Source organism: Bacillus rossius, chromosome 1, assembly GCF_032445375.1.
Source record: "Bacillus rossius redtenbacheri isolate Brsri chromosome 1, Brsri_v3, whole genome shotgun sequence".
Lineage (NCBI taxonomy): Eukaryota > Metazoa > Arthropoda > Insecta > Phasmatodea > Bacillidae > Bacillus > Bacillus rossius.
This window is the reverse complement of record NC_086330.1, coordinates 175,879,421-175,902,540: the sequence shown is the minus strand read 5'-3', so window position 1 is coordinate 175,902,540 and position 23,120 is coordinate 175,879,421. Positions and strand designations below refer to the sequence as shown.

The 23,120-nt window shown below is 35.6% G+C and overlaps 1 protein-coding gene across 1 annotated transcript in view; it reads left to right on the top strand.

Annotated features, from left to right (window-relative positions):
* Window positions 1-15,756, top strand: part of LOC134527114 (beta-parvin) — a 96,752-nt gene extending 80,996 nt beyond the window's left edge. Inside the window, exons 8-9 of the mRNA XM_063359475.1 lie at window positions 995-1,238; window positions 14,377-15,756. Of these exons, the coding sequence (XP_063215545.1) occupies window positions 995-1,238; window positions 14,377-14,453 (321 nt within the window). The 3' untranslated portion in view covers window positions 14,454-15,756. The remainder of the gene's footprint in view (window positions 1-994; window positions 1,239-14,376) is intronic.
* The last annotated feature ends 7,364 nt before the right edge of the window (window positions 15,757-23,120 follow it).

The window sequence follows — 23,120 nt, the reverse complement described above, 5'->3', positions numbered from 1 at the left end:
TAATTTTTGCCATTGATTGTTATTTGGTATCCTGTGTGTTTTTCTTTGAGTTTGGTGTTGAAACAAACTTGCCTCTAGAAATGCCAAACTGTATTCTGTGGTGGTTACTTGCGACAATAATGAGATACAAAAGATTGAGAGTTCTGTGTTGTGAATTTCTATATTGAATAGTGATTTTATTGCTTTAAATATTGCCAAACTTGTATTGGATTAATTTAGATCACGGAGCATTGCTTTCCACAATGCTCCAGTGGGTGTAAAGAGTGGGTGTAAAAAATGGTGCAGAAAATAGTTCTTAAAAATAGCAACTAGCCCCATAAAAATATAAAAATTTCCACCATCTAATTTTCAATTTTTACTTCGAAAAATGGTTAAATAGCACCATTTTGCACCTTCAAATCAAAATTTTCCCGGGGGAGGGCCCCCGGAACCCCCACTTTATTTGGGGAACCAAGTATTTACTCCACTAAAAACCTCCCTCTTTTTGAATAGCCAAGGTTGGCAGGTATGCAACCCTCTCTTGTAGAATTTCAGTGACCCGACTCATTTACTATACTTTTGTCTGGGATACATGCACATTTATAATTTAATTTTTTCAACATATGTTTGTCATCATGACCTATCATTAGATCAGTTAATACACAAAAAGATGTCCACCATCTTTTGTCTCATGGTCATAAGTTTGGTGGTTGGTAGCTAATTGGATGGAAATAAAACAGGCTGCACTCACTTGTATTTTGCTTTAGCAGAAGTGTGAAGTAAACACAGCAATACTACATGTACTTGTTGTTCCCCAAATGTAACACTTGATTTTCTGGTTATCATTCTCTATGCTAGTTTTGGGTGTTTAATCTGTTTCCAGTTCTAATTTACTACCGCCCATTATCAGTAGTAATTGTTTTGGATGCCATAAGCAAGAGATGCTAACTGTAACAGTGAGTAGGTGCGGCTACCTCAGTCTACAAACAAAATTGTGTTGGTTTTCCATGTGCAGTCACTGGTGACGTTCGTGAACAAGCACCTGAACAAGGTGAACCTGGAGGTGACGGACCTGGACTCGCAGTTCCACGATGGAGTGTACCTCACGCTTCTCATGGGCCTGCTGGAGGGGTTCTTCGTGCCGCTGTACAGCTTCCACCTGACGCCGCACGACTTCGACCAGAAGGTCCACAACGTCAGCTTCGCCTTCGAGCTGATGCAGGACGTGGGGCTCGCCAAGCCCAAGGCCAGGCCCGAAGGTAACGTCACGCCGAAGGAAAATGTTTGTGGCCACCATAGAATCATTTTGTTCATGTGGAACACATTAAGTCATTCTGTAGCCTTGACAAAAGTGACGGAAAAATGTTTTTGTTAGGTAAAGTTATTCATTAAAACATAACCCATTCATGGAAAGTATTTAAAGAGAAAAGGAAACAAAAGCACGCCAAATCATTAAAATTAATAAATCATACAACAAAAACCTTCAACTTTCTTTAACTTTAAATAGAAAAACAAAATCTGTGACCCGAATGTGGGCCTAAACAAACACATAACTTTTGTCGTAGTACACACTTACCACGAAAGAGTGCGGGCCATCAAATGTAGTTAATTTGGCACTCAGTAGAGAGTGTGTGTTGCATACAATCAGCGAGATATGAATATCGTTTTTCGACTACGTGTGCATGCTCTATACGGGAAGCAACATAACCAAACATGAATGATGTCAATTAGCGCTGGCTATATTTTTATAAGCGGTACACCGTGGTGACGCAGACGAACAGATAAAGTTTGTAACGTTTAAAAAGTCTTTAAACGAAAATTTACACATCAGACAACTTTGCATTTCCGTTAATTAAATAAGTAAGTGGTAATGTCCTAATAAATATTAGATTTCTACTTTAAAATACATCGTTTTTTTTATACTGAAAAAAAATTCTCACACAAAGCGCTTGGAATCTAATAGTGGGACCAAAAACATCATGCAACGTTACACCAGATGTTTTTTTATCCAAATTTTGTCGGCCTAAAATACCTGTGCGACGATAATGCGCGTGCGCTACGATTATGCGATAAAACACGGTACGTGAAACTAACCACATTACAGTTAATTTTACAATTAAATATGATAAAGTCTTTTAAATAGGTAATAGGAGTCCTGAGGTGCAGACATGAAAAAAAAAACAGCAGTTAAAATTCTACAAAGTTAAAACGAGACATTAAGCTGGCCAGCAAAAGAAATTTAAAAACAGTTTCTCACCAAAAAAAAGTTAAAATTCGTACATAGTCCTGCACTATGCTGACAGTTCTACGATTCACGATGATGATGTTCAGGCACAGGTGATGTCACTGATGGAGCATTTAAAATGTCAAAAGGTCAAACGCATGGGTAAGCTGCAGCGCAAAGGGCGGAGCAAGGTTTTTAAAATTGTGGTCCAGGGTTGACAGCGTGGTGTAGAGTGTACTTACGAACCAAGGCATGGTCCGTCTTCTTCTTATGCCCTCACACTTCAAGATCCTTGATTAGCATGCCTGCGAGTAGAGCCATGGCAAAGTCAACTTGGCCCTCCCTCTACTGCATCACCAGTACACAGTACACACACCTCGTGAATAGCCGATGAGCCGGCACCATAAACTCTCATGAACTCGTAAAGTCCTAAACCACAGTGCAGCTCCAAAACCGTGTAACACATGTTATGCGGACGAAACAAGAGAATTGCTCAGTAAAATGGTTCTACTCGCGCCGCGCAAAGTTCCGCGTGCGGAGACCAATGTGTAGAGTCTGGCCAGCATGACTCTACTCCCAGTTCCAGTCTCTCTCTCTCTACCTTTGCGCACGGGCGCCAGTTTCGCACATCACATGATGAAGACTCGTATCAAAGGTCTCACATGTAGAATAAATAATCAGTGATCTTTGCCCCACTCAGATAATTATAAAAAATAATACAAATATTACAAAAGACTACGTATTTATGCGAATATAACACCCCCTTTTTTTGCCAAAAAAATAAAATCTATACCTTGGGGGGCTGTTATATACGAGATACCGTACTAGAAAAAAACGTGTTCTGATTATTACGGTATTACAAATCGTCGTCACTTGCACTGCTGGCAGATTCGCTATCTGAAGACATGTCTGAAATTAAAAGGATGTCGTCCTCTGTGCCGTCCAAGTTGGATGAAATGCTGGTCACCTTAAAAATTTTGGCAATCATTTCTCGCGAAATGGATAGCCACGCCGCCAAAATCCACGAACACACTGTTGGTAGTGGAGCATGTTTCATCCGTCCAGTTGGTGCGAGGTTGTGTTCAGCTGTTGTCATCCACGTATTATATTGGCACCTAAATTCCACCTTGAACGGCCTGTTCACGACATCCAGTGGCTGCAAAATCGCTGTCTTTCTTTACACACTGCTTCACAGGTTCAGTTAGGTGGCCACGAAAACTGTCCAGCACTAACATGGCACGCTTTCGCAGCAAACCACTGGGTCGACATCTCCACACACACTTCAGCCAGTCCAGAACAAGTTGATTTGTCATCCAACCCTTTTCTTGCACCCTCACGATGATTCCTGGTGGAAACACATCCTTCGGCAAAGTTTTCCGCTTGAATATTATGTACGGGGGAAGCTTTCAGCCGTCCGCTGTAATAGCCAGCATAACCGCGCAACGTTGTTTGTCAGCACCTGTGGTTTTAACGGGAACTGACCTTTCTCCAACCAGTGAAACTGTAGTTGATTCAGGCATGTCGAACCACACTGGTGTCTGATCGGTGTTGCCGATTTGCGATAGAAGATAGTCATTCTTTTTTCGAAGCGCAATTACGTGTCACTGAAAATATAGCAGCTTCGCTTCGTATTCCTCTGGCATTTTTTGCGCTAATGTTGTTCTGCGGCGAATAGATAAGTTTTTTCTCTTCATGAACCTTCGTACCCAGCCATAACTAGCTTTGAAGTTCGCTTGATTAATGTTGAGATTACGTGCAATCTTGCTTGCTTCTAATTGCAGCATTTCTGTAGAAACGGAATAACCCGCTTTCCTTAAATTGGTCATGTGCTCAAGCAGTTGTTCTTCCACTTGTGGATACACACATTTTCTGCCATGAAATGCACATTTGTTTTTAGGCGCACACTGAAGTATTTCCTTATTTCAACACCACTCACGAATGCACTGCGCATTAATAGAAAAATGTTTTGCAGCTTTACGTTTACTGTTTTCCTCTGCATACGGCACAACTTTCAACTTGAAAGATGCTGTGTAACTTGCCCTAGTTTTACCCATTTTCAAGCAACGTACATAGACAATAGAAGGTTGGCCGACCACGTGTTTATTAATGGATAACTGTCAAAAAAAAAAACTCCGGCTTCCGCTGAGTTACAGCAGCACTGTCGTAAAAATAACTTAGGCGAGTCCATTCGTTTCTACTCGGCAGTGGTGGGTTAATGGATGTTTCAGGATTTTTTTTTCCACGGGTGTTATACACGGATATTACATTTTTTCAATATTTAAAATTCAAAACTAACCGGGCTGTTATACACAGGTGGGTGTTATATTCACATAATACGGTATTATAAAGTTACAAATATACACACTAGTTAAAATTACAAAATAAAAATCTTTTTGCACCTGCCAGTGCTATAGCTAACCTTAGGTAAACAAAAGTGCAAGGAAAGTGGTAAAATTAAATATTAAAGGTGAAATAAATTAAATTAAACTGTCTAACCAAAGATTTATTATAAAAACAAGAGAAATTAAAATACTTTAAAATTAACAAAACAGCTTTAAACAACAAAGAAGAAAATATGCCAGTGGCATGACGATGCCACAAAAGATTCTTCAGTCTGATTGTCTGAAACAGTGTTGCACACTCTCTCTTGCCCATTACTAGAGGCAAGATTTTATGGTGTTATTATAAGGCAAATTTCGTTTTTAAAAAAACAGATTTCAGTGTTATCGGTTTTATTATGGAAGACTTTTATAAGCGATCCGATAACTTATCTTAAGTATTAATAAAATATATTCATGCAAGAGAGAGATTAATTATTTTTAATGCATAAAAACACATTGTGAAATATTAATAAAATAATAAATGGCATGTGTTACACTTACAGAATGGTGAAATTTGAATCTTAAACTAATGAATACCAAACTTTGAAAATAACTTAATAAACTGTAACATGGTACAGTTAATTTTGTCAAAAAACATCTCCTTTGGAAAGGTATGTTAAATAACATTCATTTTTATTTACTAATTATTGGCTAATAACACTAAAATGTTAGCATGGTTAAACGCTCTGCATTTTCTGGAGAAGTGTAGATCGCCTGTCAGAAACTACTAGAGAGTACTTCGAAAATGAACGTTCACAATCAACATTTGCAGTTGGGAACCATATTGCTCTTAATCCAGCAGTTGAAAATTCACTGTAGTTGGTTTTCATTGAACACAGAACTTGCACAACATCGACAGTCTTTGTTTCTGGTTTTGCAAGTTCTTCTGTAATAATATGCTTGAAGGTGGCATATGTTTCAATAAAAACTTCGCTGGGAATATGAGAAATCGCAGGTAAGAGTAGGATTACTTTTTGTAAGATTTCAGGTTTCATGCACACCCTACTTACATTTGGGTTAAAGAAGTGATCAATTGCCTGAAATGTTTCCCTGCAAGGATCATTCTGCATCAGTTCTAGAAGTTTAGTTTCACATTTCTTGCCAGTTAATTGCAAACATTGTTTCAATTCTGCCTGCTTCACGGTGCTTAGTTCACAGATCAAGTCATTTACTGAAGCTGAAACAACACCATTGCTCAAAACACTGAATTTGTTCTGCAGAGCTTTCAATTTTGTTGTTAACAAATGTGCAGTTGGGTACGTATTACCCTCTAGGGAAGTTATCAACTCTGTTAGAGGAGAGCAGTTTTGTACCACAAACAGAGCTTCAGCTTTCACAACATTCACTTCCTCTGCAGACATTTCTTTCAGGAATTTAATGCCACTGTTGTGTTCTCTCAACTCTTCAAAGAATTCCAAGATATCCTGCAAATGTATGCTTAGATAGACAACAGACTCAAACCATGTGTTTGTTCCATCTGGTAAGAACAGGTTGTGGAAAGACTTGCACATTGCAGGATCATGAGAGTATTTGGTGTTCAGAAATTCCAAGTACCGATGTTTGCGCTTTCTTGTGTTCTGAAACGAATTTTTTCCTTCACTATAACATCGTTGAGTTGCTCAAGGTTAGACTGCCAAACAACTCCAACTAAATGAATTTTGTGTGCCCAGCACCGCACATGTATCACACGATCACCCAACACACCTTGAAGTGTACTGGCACATTTCATCATGTACCTAGCAGAGTCTGATACAAATGCACACACTTGTGAATGATCCACTTCATATTTAGTTAGTGTGTCTAAAACAGCACGAGTACATGATACAGAATCTGCATAATCCAAAACAACTGATGCAGCAAGATGTGATGATTGTGTTGCACCAGGCTGAAGGGTCCTGAAAATAATATTGAACACACAGCGCCCATTCCTGTCTGTAGTTTTGTCAACCAAAACCCATATTGGAATGTGACTGACTAATGATTTTATAGTTTCTTTTTTATTTTCTGCTACTATCGGGATGTACTTTTTTTGTAGCCAATCTGCAGTTGGCAGGTCACCACCACCTTTCACACACTCTTGAAACCATGCTCTAAATGCAGGATTGTCCAATTTCTCCACCGGGATATTTGCTGAAACAAAGGCTTCAGTTGTTTTTATGATAAAGTCTTCTTTATCATTTTTGGTCTTTTTCATTGTAACTACTGACTCGGAAATAGAAACTTGCCTTTTTGTGGGTATCCCACTCTTTTTACACCTTTTATGTTTTTCACTCGACACATGTTTCACCAAAGTATCGCGTCTTTCAGGTTCGAGCTGGCAGTTGCAAAATTTACACATCAAATTACTTTCACACATGTAAAAACCTTCACCAACAAACTCTTTAACTCTCTCGATTGCCGAGACTTTATTCTTCGGCATTATGAAATATTTGTGTTTCAGAATAATTTACATTGTTTTGCCGTAGCAAAATTCACCAAACCTACGTTTCAAACCGCTTGAAATCATACACTATAATCTGAAAATACATAGTACCGTTTGCTAGTTTCGTGAACTAAACAACAAACAAAACATTAGTTTTGGATAGAGGTGGGACGATACCACACTTTCGATACTCGATTCTGTATTGTTTTTTCAGTTCGATACTTTCGATACTCCAGGGAAAAATATTTTCCCACTAGCTGCAGTACCCAGCGTTGCCCGGGCTGAACATAGGGTGAAGGGGAACTGTTTAGAGATCAGATGTAGTTAGTAATTGTCTTCTTAATTTGAATGTCAAGTGTGGAAAATAATTTATATCACTTTCAGATCCCGACAGACGTTCTGCCAGTTTATAGTTATTTACCTGGTCTGTATGTAATCTAGACTCTATAAAGCAATATAAAAAAAAACTAATAAATAAGGGATTACTAATATTGAAAAGATTCCATTATCTAGCTAATGCTCGGCATGCATTGCAATGCCTCATTCAGTTTTGTTTTGTAATATGTTTGAAGTAGTTACACATATACAAATAATCTATCCATGTCTCTAAATATATATTTATCTCTATCTACATCTATAGTCCTATATATCTATGTATCTCTCTATCTGTATTTATCTCTTTATATCTACAAACCGTCAAACCTCTCTGAAACGACCCCTCACGGTTCCCAGAAATAGGGTCGTAATAGAGGGGGGGTCGTAATAGATGTTTTCCGAAATTTTCAGTTGATTTCAAACCCCCCCCTTCACAAACCGCTACTCGCTAAGAAACCAGCCGTACAATGGCAGGATGCTCACAATGCTAGACGGCTTTGCTTTAAACCCACTTCAACCTTCATGACAAGTCCGTCGTCCTACAGGCCACCTCTAAAGAAAATATGTGTTAGTTTACATGTACTTTTTTTGCTTGCCGTAGTTAAATACACTAGAACTCTGATGTCACGAACCCCGGATTTAACGAAGCAGTGATTTTACGAATACATTCTCAGGAACCGTCAAAAAATTGGACATTTTGACCAATATGTGAAAATCAGAAGAAAAAAAATTAAAATGAAACAAAATCAAATATTATTAAAATCTGTTAATTTTAACACACAGCGTATTTTTCTTTAATACTTTCAATAATGTTCATGTAAGAATAACAAAAAAACAATGGGACATTTCCTTTAAAAATATTGTAGCTGTAGGTTTAGCAATGAGAGTGGGCGCACACGAAGCTCGCCCGGCTGGCTGGCGGCAGCAGCTTTATGACGCATAAGCTCACCCCTCCCTCCCTTCGTTAACATTCTTCAAGGCTAGCTCATCCCTCCCAGACACACAAACCATCTAGTGTCCTCCCTTATAACACCCCAACTTCGCTCCCCTTTGAAAAACCTTCAGTGAGAAAATGCTCATTTCACCCTCCCTTCTCCTGTAAGATTGGGCTATTATGAATGGGGTACTAAAGCGGTGAGGGAGGGGTCAAAATATGTCACTTTTCACACCAAGTTCGAGTTCAGTCATCTCTGGCAAGGAATATACAAGCTTTCAAACTTAAATATAAATGTATTTTAATAGCAAGGGTCCTATGAAAAGGAATATACCGAATAAAATCAAGCTGCTGTCACCAAACAAAGCATAAAACGGCCCAATGCGTGGTCGCTTCGTTATTGATTGCTCGTGCGAGAGGCGAGACGTGGAATGTTAGAAGAAAGATAAATGCGGGGTAGACAGACGGCAGCCAGTGTGTTTCCTGCGCGGGGAATAAGTGGCGTAGCCTTTTTTTTTATGCTGGGTCAAGCGACCTTTTTCTATCAACCCACGGGAAAAGATAATTGCTTGAGCTGTCAAAATAAACATCGCTGTGGCAGTTAAAATAAGTCGAGGCGGGTGTGCATCCAGTCGGTCGCTGTGTATTGTCAACCGATAGTAATCAAAATCAAGAGAAATCCAGCAGGTAGCTTTGCCTTAACTGCGTAACACACTAGACACTCGCAAAAAGCTAAACGTAAACACGTTGCCACAAAAACCTTTATCTGCACCCTGCCGGCAAAGGGACGTGGAAAAGGGTGGTCAAGTGCTGACAGCGGTCGACAGGAAGTGGTATCTATTTTTAGATATGCGCTGCCTATGGCAGTACAGCACTCAGCAAGAGAAACACAGTAACACGCTACTCACCACAAGAAACTTATTTTCTGTCCGATTTTCTTCGGATTTTTGGCAATTTTTTCACGGTTCCTCGAAATCGGGTTGTAATAGAGAGGTGGTCGCAATAAATCGGGTCGCAACAAAAAGGTTTTACTGTATATACCTCACACTATCTCTATGTATTCTATATGAGGGTACTGATTGCTTCGTTATTAATATCACACTGGTGTTTTTTACTTGTATGGGAAAATTAAAAATGATAAGGCATCTAGTGCATGGCAACAATGTTAATAGGCAATAGGAAATAAACTTCTAGCGCCTGCGGCATTGTCAACACACACTTTGTACGTGTACTGCATGTTGTATCTAACCCCCTCCAACGCATTTGATTCTAAATTGGACTTTTAGTAAGGCTCCCTAATGTTATTGATAATATAATACAGCCTATAGCCTTCCTCGATAAATGTAATATCCAACACTGAAAGAATTTTTCAAATTGGACAAGTGGTTCCTGAGATTAGCGCGTTTAAACAAACAACCAAACAAACAAACTCTTCAGCTTTATAATATTAGTATCGATTAAGTAACAATTATTACAAGTAACATAAATTAGTTTTAAAATATATAAATTTAATCTAGCATACCAGCACAATGTCAGATGAAACTTAAATACATAATGTGTAGGGACCCTGAAAAATGGTAAATAAAAACTACCAATAGCGGTGCAAAAAAACTAGTGAAAGCGGTGTAAAAAACCTGGTTAGAGCGGTGTAAAAAAAAACAGTAGAAGCGGTGTAAAAAGTCGAAATTTTTAATAAAGCGGTAAATAAAATTTGTTTCACTTAACATGTAGTACATTTATGTAGGGGGGGGGGGGAGGAGGGGGGGGAGAGAATACAGGAAAAGTGAAAATAACTTAACTGTTAAATTTTAACTTTCATTATGAGATAATATTGAAAACATCTTGCTATTTTAAACACTTGAACATTTACACATTTAAAATTGTAATATTAATATAAACCCTTGTTGGGAAGTTGCAAAATTTGCACATCAATATTTTTTTCTTTGCATCAAATACATAAAATTCGTCAGTTGCAAATTGATACAATTTTCGGCATGATTTAAATGCTTTTAACACGTTTAGATATTGCGAATTGCAATTGTATAACTGTTGTTTAAATTACATGCTTCATTCGAGGGCAAAGTACTAGATAAATTACTGTTTCAGATAAATGCATGAATATATAAATTCAAGAATAACACTTAAATCCACTTTCCAATCTAAAAAAATATATAAAAAGTGTGTATTCAACAATAAGCAGCATAACAACAAACAAGCCCGGAGTTTCTGAGCCAAAGATAAATGTTTCTCCGAACGTCTCAGAGAAGACGAGATAAAGTGTGTAAGTTTTGTTCACAATACATCAAGGACGTCATTTTGTATGGAAGGACGCCATGTTGGTAAAATTATTTTTTTTTTTGTAAATTACCGTAATTCGGTATTGAATTCAGATATATTGTGAATGTTTTAGAAAATTAAGACTTTTTTCCGTATAAATGGGGTTTGAAAGAAAAAAGTAAAGATTCACAGCGAAAAATTAAAAAATTCAACATGGCGTCGCAATGATAAAGTGTTTATGTACTTTCTATTCTATGGCTTGTTATGGCCGTTAGGAAACCCGTTGGCCAACGAAAGAAAACAAAACAGTTATGTTATTGTTAGGTTAATAAACGTAATAAACCGTTTCTTGAACCCGAGGCCGTTAAAATATGAAGTTACTTATATTATCAAATTATAAAGTGAAAAAATGATTTGCCTAGGCGTCGTTCTGTAAAATATTTTCGTGTAGTGTGGAGTTTTATCTTTGACTTGTAAACATATTCTTGCGCAAATCTTAAAAATAGTGATTTTAAATGGACTATTTCGTGCGAAATTTCGTGAAATAGAGGAATTTAGCCCTATTTCGCGCAAAACGAGAAAAATGGCAAATTTCGTGAAATTTCGCGGAATTTCGCGACGCATAAACGGTTTGTAACACAATAAAAATAACATAAATTGTTGGTATGTTGACCCTATATGCTTGTATAAAAATTTCGTGAATAAACCATTCGCGAAATAAAAGGATCCCTAATAATGTGTAAATAATTTCATTATATTAATGAAAGATATGAATTCATCATTATATATACATACTAGCTAAACCCGGCCACGCTTTGCTGTGGCACAGTTTAATATTAATTCATTGTTTAATTTAATATTTTACTGTGCATGGCTGTGGAATGTAATAGAAGAAATAAAAATGTGTTTAGCTTAAATATTTTTATTGTAAAGCTAATGGAAGGACTACATTCCTTGTTTTCCCATTTTTTGCATAAACATATAGATCAGATGGTTTACCGACTCTGGAGCACCCGACATATAACTGTCCATGAGAGAAGCATTCGTTTTCTAAATTCAAACCGCACACTTGCAAAGATTGTCCTTGTGCTTTATTGATGGTCATAGCGAACGCAAGGCGTATTGGAAATTGAAGTCGTTTGAACTCGAACGCCATATCTGTCGGAATAAGTGGCATTCGTGGAAGTAATACGTCTTCACCTTTATGAAGTCCAATCAAAATTGTTGCTTCAATAAGATTATCCATTAATTTTTTAACTACTAATCGTGTACCATTACATAATTTAGGCTGACAGATATTTCGAAGCAATATAATTGGCACACCAATTTTCAAATTCAAAATATGTGGTGGTAATCCTGGAACATCGAGTGAATTGAGAAATTCCGTTGGAAAGTTCACTGCTTCATTTTGGTGCACTACTGAATCAATAGATTTGTATGTCATTGTTTCACCTTCGATTCTGTTTATAATACTATTGTTCATATCGTGTACGTCAACATTTTTAGCCGCTAGAATGGCTCTTTCGCTCAACCATGCATGATTTTTGAATTTTGTTTCGATGTTTTGGAATACCTTGTCTACTAATTCCTCTTTTGAATCTACGATGTTGCATAAATCAGATGATAAGCTGATTTTTCCTGTTTCTGGATTTGTAGGTACAGTGCCGTTACCAACTTCAATTAATTGTCTTGAAAATATGACTGCTGTTGGATCATTCTGAAGTTTAACTCGCATATTCGTGGTTAAATGCATTTTTTTTACTGTGCTCCAAAAATTTGAATATTTTTTAATTTAAACGTAGTTTTATCAATAGAGTCGAAAGAATATACTTTCAAATTAAATAAAGTTTTTTATTCTTTCTTGAAATATATATATATATATATATATATATATATATATATATATATATATATATATATATACATATTTGTGTAAATTATAGTCGTCAAGGCACAATGGTCGAGTAGCCTGATGTGCTTGAACTTCGACAATATGGTACAGCATCGTCGAGCGTGGTCACAACTAAGTTGGGTGACCATGATATTTAGTTACAGAAACTTTTTTTTCCGACTTTTCCGGTGGATTTTCCCAAACTTTTATTTCATATAAACACTCTTCTGTTAAGATGCAATGTTCTGTAAAAATTTCAATCAAACCATCGTATACTTTCCGAGTTTTGCGGCCAAATACATACGGAAGCTAAATTTTTATATATATAGATAATGAAACCACCAGAAATGTAAAATACAGTCCATAATCAAGTAAAGCTGACATGAGAAACAGTGGCCTTTCAAAATGTTACGAAGTTTTTTTTTTGGAGGGGGGGGGGGGGGGGGTGGGGGGAAAGTCACCAAGCCTAAATTAGAAATAAAAAAATTAGGCATTGCAAAATAAAAATCAGAAATGTTTGCTTATTTGTTTTATTTTACAAACAACTTTATGCTACAGAACAATTTTCAATAAAATTTTAACTTGAGAAACGTAAAATACAAAACAATACAATCGTAAGAAAACAATAACAAACGGGTATATTCAGTTCAAAGATTAATGAATGCACAAAATATGTGATCCGTGCCTTGGTAAAGCGCGTGCACCATTTTCATAATCATTGCTAGATGCGCCACTAGTCTCGCTTGGTACTGGCCATAGATGCTACCAGCAAAGTGCACAGTCTTCCTGATACTATCCATATCTATGGTGCGATAAAGTTATTTCCTTACGTTTGCAAAGGTAAACAATGAAGGTTTTTTTAAAATAAAAGCATTAAAACATAGTTTATCAGGAGGAATATAACAAAAAAAATTGTGAATTTGAGGACTTTTCCGCTTCGTAAAAACGTATGAAACAGGAAATTAATGATTTTATAAGTGTATGTTCCAGGAAAGTAAACCATTGTAAATATAGTACTTTCGGCGGGACCAAAATTAATCGCCGTATGACACGGGAAAATGTATGAAATGCGAACGTATCATCAATGTTCTACTGTAGTTGTATTTTGTACGATGGCGACTTAAAACTGAATTCAATAAAAATGAACAAGCATTCCGGTATCGAAAAAATGTATCGAACTTACAGTTTCGATACTCGATACTTTGCGATACCGTCAAGTATCGAAGGTATCGAGGTATCGAAGTATCAAAAATCCCATCACTAGTTTTGGATAGTCTTAGATATTCACGTCACTTAAAAAAATAATTTCAACACAAATACAACATTCTACACTAGCGCTTAGTTGCGGTCTAATGCGTCAAATTGGAATCGCAACGTCGAAATATACGAAAATTGTTTCATGTGTTCACTTCACCATCACGCGTCATCCATGTAGTCTTTGGTGGAACTTCTGAACTTGTGGCAGTACGCATCTCGTAAATTAAGGTTATGTTGCGGACTTCGGCATATTTCACATTATTTCGCGGACTTCGACATATTTCATTTTATTTTGTGTATATAACCAAATTTCCGTGTTATTTCGTTTTATCGCGATTCAACATAAAATCGTGCCTCTACACATTACTGATGATGAATTGTACTGTGATTTTACAGTTGATTTCTCGATTATAAAATAATTAATTTTGTATTTTGTATAAATGTTAGTATGTAATATATATTTTTGACTAAACAGCAAGGACATGTGCAATGCAGATTAATTTAATTTAATTTAAGAACCATGTCCATAAGTGATGAAAGAGCAGAATGATAATATTCATATGTGGGCTAAGTTATTTTTTAGTTCTATTTGTGAATACCTATGTCATTTAAAAAGTGTGGCTTTTTTTGTTCCAGATATTGTGAACTTGGATTTAAAGTCAACACTTCGTGTTCTGTACAACCTCTTTACCAAGTACAAAAACATCAGTTAACAAGTAACTGCCTTATTTGTTTTACCATCAAAGAATCTCTATATTTTTGCTATAATGTGTTTATCCTCTTGTTTATGAAGCAAAGTGCCATTATTAATGTATAGTATAAGCTGTTGAATGCATGAGTTTGTATATTATAGTTTTTCAAAATATTTCTTGTATTCCTAATGCATTATTTAAAAAATATGTAGTTTATAATTTTTTTAAAAATATTTTATATAAGTGTTCACATTTATGATTATACATACACGTATCTGAAGCTTACAGTATACAGTAAGTAGTTAAGTTAGACTTGCTTCTCTCTGGTTTATATTTTAATTGAGACCTACATTATGTGACTTCGTGAAAACCCATGACTTCCTTTAAATGTAATAAAAAATAGCATAATCATAGAATGGATGCCATATTAGTTATTACATTAAATGAAAAATGCATCACACTTTGGCTATTGCCCTTCCGAATGATTGAGCCTGAAAGAATACAGTAGCAACATGTAGAGGTGTTCTGCAAAAGTTTGTTAGTGTACTATCATGTGAACACTGCAGCTTTTGGCCATGTTTAAGCACATGAAATATTTTGTGAATTTTAATGTATTTAATGAATGATTATTGTCCCGACTGCTTGTCACTGTTTAGTCTCTCTTGTGTTTCACTCCTGTCATTCCTCTTATCCAAGTGGGATTGGATTTTTTTTTTTTTAGATATACTCACACTCGGTCAGATTTTCTTCAGAGAAATAGCATGTGTAAAATTAGTTTATTTTTGCAGTACACCAAAACAAATGTGAACAGATTCAGTAAAACCTGTGTTTGAGCCCTTTTTTATTATTTTAGTCTTAGTGTATTCAAATAGCCAGCATAGGGATAGAAGCTTTGTAACATGTCTTATTATGTTATTTCATAACATGACTACTATGTATAGTGCTTTTTAGTTAAGTTGTGCAAAAAAGTTGTTTAAATTGATTTGGAGGGGATGAAGAAAAATCTAAAACTTTCAAGAGGTGAGAATTCTGTTACAAAGAGGTTTGTGTAAACTTGTTTATTTTTGTTTTTATCCAACCCCTCTATCAAATTTATGTACTAATAGCATGTCATTTTGAATGCCAAATTTTAAAATTGGTGTTTGCATGCAAAACTTGGCATGTGTTAATGACCAGACTTTTATCCTAGTAAAATAATGTAGGATATCCTAATTTTGATTTGCATTTACTATGAACTACAGATACGAGATAGGTGCACTAATTTCCAATTTTTACTGTAAGCTACTATAAGTTGTAATTTTTAAAATAAAAATGTTTTAATTTATCCAATCAGTCTTGTGTCTCAGTGTTCTGTAGGTCTTAAGGCGCCCGCCTAGCTGGGAGTGAATTGCCACATTTCGCTCGTTGGCCAGGTAGTCCTGGGCAGACCTCAGTGGCCAGGGCTGGAACTAGTTTGCAGCTGTGGTCGCACCGCGAGGGTCCCAGCCATGTCCCCCCTTCCAGGAAGAGTCACGGCCAGTAATAGGGTGTTTGTAAACCTCCCACTACTGCTGCTGCTTTCTTCAACCTGCAGGCCATTGCTCTCTCTAGAGACGTATCCGAATCTTGAAAAAAATTCCTATACGACCTAAAGTAAGAAACTTTCTATTCAGTTTTTATTTTATTTTTGGGCACGTAGTTTAGAGAATAAAATAAACTTCTAAAATTTTGCCTCGCGAATCACTGCTAAAACTTGTTTAAGTCATCAACATTGTTAAAATTATATCACACAAGTCAAAACAATGCCAATCTAAATATGTTCGCTGTGCTCCACGACAGCAAAAATAAAAGTTTTAAAACTGTCTCAAACAGCCCTACCAAAACTTTCTGTTCAAATCACGAATCCCTAATTTTGAAGATTAACCCATTGCTCTCTCAATCTGTCTTGGGTGTTCCAGTTCAGGAATTCTAGATTGTTCAACTACCATTTTAACACATCATATATGAGACTGAAATTCAGGACGTGTCCAACATTTCATAGAAAAGTTTGAAATAATGAATGAGAGAATGCTTAATGTGTATCTGCAACTTGATATTTTAGTTGTTTGTACAGTTATTTTTAGTGGTGCACCGATATGACTTTACCGATTACCGATTCGATTACCGATTATGAGAGCAATAATCGGCAGATACCGATTCAGTTACCGATTATAATGAACAAATTTTTTTAAGTGTAATAATGCACACAAAAATTTTTATTCCCATGTGAATTTAATTACAAGAGTAGGTAAAATTGAGAATACAGTTATAATAACAGTATAAAAATATATAAAATACACTATTAAGTCATTGCAAAGTGTAAATTAAATTAACTTCTATTTATATTTGTTATTGTAAACAACTTGAACTACAGTCGAATAATTGTAATTTACAATGGGTAATTTTTTGTTGCGGAAAACTAGCATTATTATCGACTATCACATAAGGTTGCATCGAGAAATTACCGTTTAACAATGTAAACATGTTGCTATATTTTGTTCACTTGAGTTTATAGAAAAATGTTTCCACACTTCACTTTTTTTCTCCCTAGTCACCATCTCACTATAATTATATAAAAGTGACTCAAAACCAATTCTAGCACATGTGATTTTATTAATGTTGACTTAATGTATAAAATTATAAATACTTTTTCACTTTACACGTCACATACAAATAACACAACAACGGATAATGTTACCAAAGACGCCCATAACGAGTTTGTAAAACGCAGTGATAAACTCTGAAAGGTATTGGGACCACGATTATGAATCGCTACTACGACTCGAAAAGATCGATTGTCATAGAATCCACTGCAACTGCTTGTGGTATTTTGATTGCGTGCCATCTATTTTACGTCTCTGGCTATAGGTAATGTACAAGGCCACTAAACAAAAGACGAAACGTAAATAAACGTGTAGGAAAAATGTATTTTTTATTGTTAGAGGCAATGAGATTTATTAAACTTAACGAAATATCTGTAATCTTGATATGACGGAGTTAGATGAATTTTGTAATATAAACAAATATTACCGTATTTTGTCCTTAAATGTGAAACAAAATATTACACGGTAAAAACCTACTTAATTACGCCGGGACGTAGATAATCGGCAAAGTAATCGTTAAGATAATCGCCGATTACGATTAATCGGTAAGTAACCATAATCGCCGATTACGATTCATCGGTATCCGCATCGGTGCACCACTAATAAAAATATATAAAATACACTATTAAGTCATTGCAAAGTGTAAATTAAATTAACTTCTATTTATATTTGATATTGTAAACAACTTGAACTACAGTCTAATAATTGTAATTTACAATGGGTAATTTTTTGTTGCGGAAAACTAGCATTATTATCGACTATCACATAAGGTTGCATCGAGAAATTACCGTTTAACAATGTAAACATGTTGCTATATTTTGTTCACTTGAGTTTATAGAAAAATGTTTCCACACTTCACTTTTTTTCTCCCTAGTCACCATCTCACTATAATTATATAAAAGTGACTCAAAACCAATTCTAGCACATGTGATTTTATTAATGTTGACTTAATGTATAAAATTATAAATACTTTTTCACTTTACACGTCACATACAAATAACACAACAACGGATAATGTTACCAAAGACGCCCATAACGAGTTTGTAAAACGCAGTGATAAACTCTGAAAGGTATTGGGACCACGATTATGAATCGCTACTACGACTCGAAAAGATCGATTGTCATAGAATCCACTGCAACTGCTTGTGGTATTTTGATTGCGTGCCATCTATTTTACGTCTCTGGCTATAGGTAATGTACAAGGCCACTAAACAAAAGACAAAACAAAAGACGAAACGTAAATAAACGTGTAGGAAAAATGTATTTTTTATTGTTAGAGGCAATGAGATTTATTAAACTTAACGAAATATCTGTAATCTTGATATGACGGAGTTAGATGAATTTTGTAATATAAACAAATATTACTCTATTTTGTCCTTAAATGTGAAACAAAATATTACACGGTAAAAACCTACTTAATTACGCCGGGACGTAGATAATCGGCAAAGTAATCGTTAAGATAATCGCCGATTACGATTCATCGGTATCCGCATCGGTGCACCACTAATAAAAATATATAAAATACACTATTAAGTCATTGCAAAGTGTAAATTAAATTAACTTCTATTTATATTTGATATTGTAAACAACTTGAACTACAGTCTAATAATTGTAATTTACAATGGGTAAGTTTTTGTTGCGGAAAACTAGCATTATTATTGACTATCACATAAAGTTGCTTCAAGAAATTACCGTTTAACAATGTAAACATGCTGCTTTATTTTGTTCACTTGAGTTTATAGAAACATGTTTCCACACTTCACTTTTTTTTCTCCCTACTCGCCATCTCACTATAATTATATAAAAATGACTAAAAACCAATTCTAGCACATGTGATTTTATTTATGTTGACTGAATATATAAAAATATTAATATTTTTTCACTTTTCACGTCACATACAAATAACAAACGGATAATGTTACCAAAGAAGTTTGTAAAACGCAGTGATAAAAACTAGAAGGTATCGGGACCACGATTTTTAACCGCTACTACGACTCGAAAAGATCGATTGTCATAGAATCCACTGCAACTATTTGTGGTATTTTGATTGCGTGCCATCTATTTTACGTCTCTGGCTATAGGTAGTGTACAAGGCCACTAAAAAAAAAGACAGATCAAAAGACAAAACGTAAATAAACGTGTAGGAAAAATTTATTTTTTATTGTTAGAGGCAATGAGATTTATTAAACTTAACGAAATATCTGTAATTATGATATGACGGAGTTAGATGAATTTTGTAATATATACAAATATTACCGTATTTCGTCCTAATATGTGTAACAAAATAGTACACGGTAAAAACCTACTTTACGCCGGGACGTAAATAATCGGCAAAGTAATCGTTAAGATAATCGCCGATTACGATTAATCGGTAAGTACCCATAATCGCCGATTACGATTCATCGGTATCCGCATCGGTGCACCACTAGTTATTTTACATTTTATCTATCCATTCATGATCTGAAAAATTCTCTTGTAAAATTATATAGATTTAATTTATTCTTAACACCAATTAATTCACTTATTTAATTTAAACATTTATTCAGTGTATTCATGTGTTATTTATCCTAAATAAGTACACACTTAAAGACAAATACAGTTGCTTTATAAATTCAAACAGTGAGTACATTTTTCTGTGCCAAATTTTACAAAAACACACCCATATTGTTATTTATCCTAAATAAGTACACACTTAAAGACAAATACAGTTGCTTTATAAATTCAAACAGTGGGTACATTTTTCTGTGCCAAATTCAACAAAAACACACCCATATTTTAATTTTATTACAAGTTCCATTAAGACAAATTTAGGAAAAATCTCATAAAACATGGTTAAAATTATAACTTTTCACACAAATGTTTTAAATAAAATATTGATGATTAAATTTAAAAACCACAAATAGAATAAAACCAAACCAAGAAACGTCAACCTTGCCTTCACTTTAATTGCATCATAGTACTTACAATGCAATTATAACCCAATCTCACGCATATTTCTGTAATTTTGTACGTGCACTGACCTATACGATTTATTCATCAATGGTACAAGTGTTGTACCATTATAATCAATAGTTGTTAAAACAATGAGTCCTTTCAACAAGATATGCAAGTTCATAAATCTCGGCATTTAGCGAGGATACAAAATATTGTAATACATGACCATTTACTATGAAAATTACTTAGATTGACGTGAATACCGAAGGAGGCTGAAAAATATTTTTAATTCAAGCCATAAACAACATTAAAAAGCGATGTAGGTTCTTGATGCGCACGTGTACTGTAGAACCGTTAACCTTTAACCAATATGCACATGCTAACCCTTCATGAAGGGTAAAATGCACGATTTTAAGTAAACTAATCCAATAAATGCATATCCACAGGAGTTACCTTCATTTGACAAAAAATAGCCCAAAGTTCCTGACTACAACAGAGCTTTAATAGCTCGATAGTAGTACTCGTGTGGCTAGAATTTATATTTCAATCTAAATATCAGCTCAAATATTTCTAAATGTATGAAATTTTTATTTATGTGTAAACATCTTAGCCATCGGTATATCACATTTGGTAGAAGTAATTTCATGAAAATGGAACGGAAGTCGATAAACGGAAATGTGACACAAAGAGGGTGGACCCACTTGTAGCAACATAAACCCATATATAGTCACTTTAGTAATCATCAGGGGACACACATGTTGGTGTTTCAAATGAAACTTTATGAAAGTGAAACTACCCTGGAAAATATTTGGTAAACTAAAATAGTCATAGTAAAAAGCACTCTCAAGTTTTAAAATACCTAAGAAGACTGAAATTACAATGCTTGTCCTTATAAGAAATATAAATACGCCCATCATTGACTCATTGACTGATTCTGTAACACTATGAATTCCGTTTTTGTGTGCTTACAGTGTACATTTTCATCGCTCTTTGTATGTGTATTTGTTAGTCTTCTTTTTTTCTTTCTAGGTTAAGATTATTCTTATCTTCACTTATGTATGTCCATTATCTTTTCATGTGTATGCCCACCATCTTCCCTTATGTCGTTCTGTGTTAGAATATTCTATCCCGATGTGATTAGGCGTTAGAATGGTCTTTTTTTTTTTTTCGTTGATATGACCTTTATATGCAATGAAATACGAAATACAGTAAAAGTCTGTTATAACGTAAATTTATAACGGCGCCAAAAGTTTATGTTATAGCCAAAATTTAAAAAAATTTTTTTATTTTTGTAGCATTTTTAAAAAATTTTATTTTCTCGCTTGTTTTTACTATGGAAATTCACAACAAAGGTAAAGGAAATATACATAAAACTTACTAAAATAACATTTTTAAGCTATATCAGCACTTGCAGACTGCGAAATATGAGACAGCGTGGCCGTGATAAGGCCATCACGCACATCGTGGCTAAGCGCACAGCTGTTTGTTTACATGGAGACGGGCGGGCGGGGTCACGCAAGATCATGCCGGCCGCTTCCTGTCGCTTTGACTGCAGCTGGTTTGCTGGAGACATGTGCGCCAAGCTGATGATATCAGGTGCATATTTGCGGAGTTTTGAATACTTACTAACAATATGTAAACTCAAAGATGTAGTGAAATTTATTTTAAAATTTGTCACATTATTACTCACGTTGACACCTATGAAAAATGTCAAACACAAAAAAAAAAATTAAAAAAAATTTCATTGCGTTGGACAACCGTACAAATTATATAAAATAATTTTTCCGACAATTGGTCAGTAACAATAAAATAATCACTCGTACAGACCCTTGGAAAATAACACAAAATTAAAAATCACTTTTTTAAAAAAAAGAATCAATTTTCGTTTGCCTTGATTTAACTAGACTTTCGGACAAAATAAATGACTGGACCTCTTGGCAGTTCAACAAATCTTTCGTCGAAGCATTTGTATGCTGATAAAAACGACTGATTGTGTCAAGTGCCTCCATTATTGACGTTTTCGACGGAACAGATACGTCACTTGGTTCGTCGTCATTATTGTCATCATCTTCAGACGCCGCTTCGCTTAGGAGAGACGAGCTCGACAAGTTCCGTGTTCGTCAACTCCCCGCACACGTCAACATTATCATCAGCCGTGGTAAATTCGTGGAACGTGCATGGCACATGCAGTTGTTCAGCAACGGTAGGCCAAACACCGGGCTCATCTGCTGAACAATGCCGGCAATGCATCGTCAATGCTCATTTACGGGCTACAGTCGGTGTGATTCTAAATAAGTAATGCTCGCAGCGGGGCCCTGTCGCAGTGGGTTAACGACACTTGCTTTCGTCGCCACGAGGCAAGCTATGCTCGCTGTGGGGCCCCACCTTGTCCGGTGTTGCCAAGACGGCCACATCATGCGCGTTGTTTCATTTGCCGGACGCGTGGGATTGTCCGAAGCTGTTTCTCATTTATTAAGGAAATTGTAGATGTTTTCTCATTGTTTTAGAGCAAAATTAAAGGTGTGTAATCTATCGCTTTAGCGAAAATGAGCCCACGCTGCATTCGTTATTTCCGAAATTTTTATCCTACGCAGCATATGCAAAAATGACGGTGCCGATGGCAATTATCATTATAGCGGACTTTACGTTATAGACCGTATTCGCTACAACAGGCTTTCACTGTATATTTTTCATTGTGCAATATATTATCAAAATTTTCACAGTTATAATGAGGATGAAGATCCCGCTTCAAGAAAGCGTCACTTGGCTTATGAAAGGCAGAAGAGGTGGCGGCAAATCAAAGTTAGGGGGCAAATAAAAGTTAGGAATCGCTTACAAACATTCGTTCGTTAGATGCTCTCATCAATAACACATCAATCAAATGACATCTGAACAACTAAACGCACATCATGGTGCTCATGCTGCATCTCAGCATCAATATATTGAACAAATAACCACCAAAACATTAGCAGCTATCATGTTGCTCATAGCGCATCACGGCAACGACATATTGATGGGACATACGCCTCAACATTTGGAAGCTCTTCAAACTGTCAACGCTGCTTCACAACAGCAACGCGTCGAGAGATTGCTACCTAAAGAATTACAGTAGAACCCGTTTATAGTGAACCCG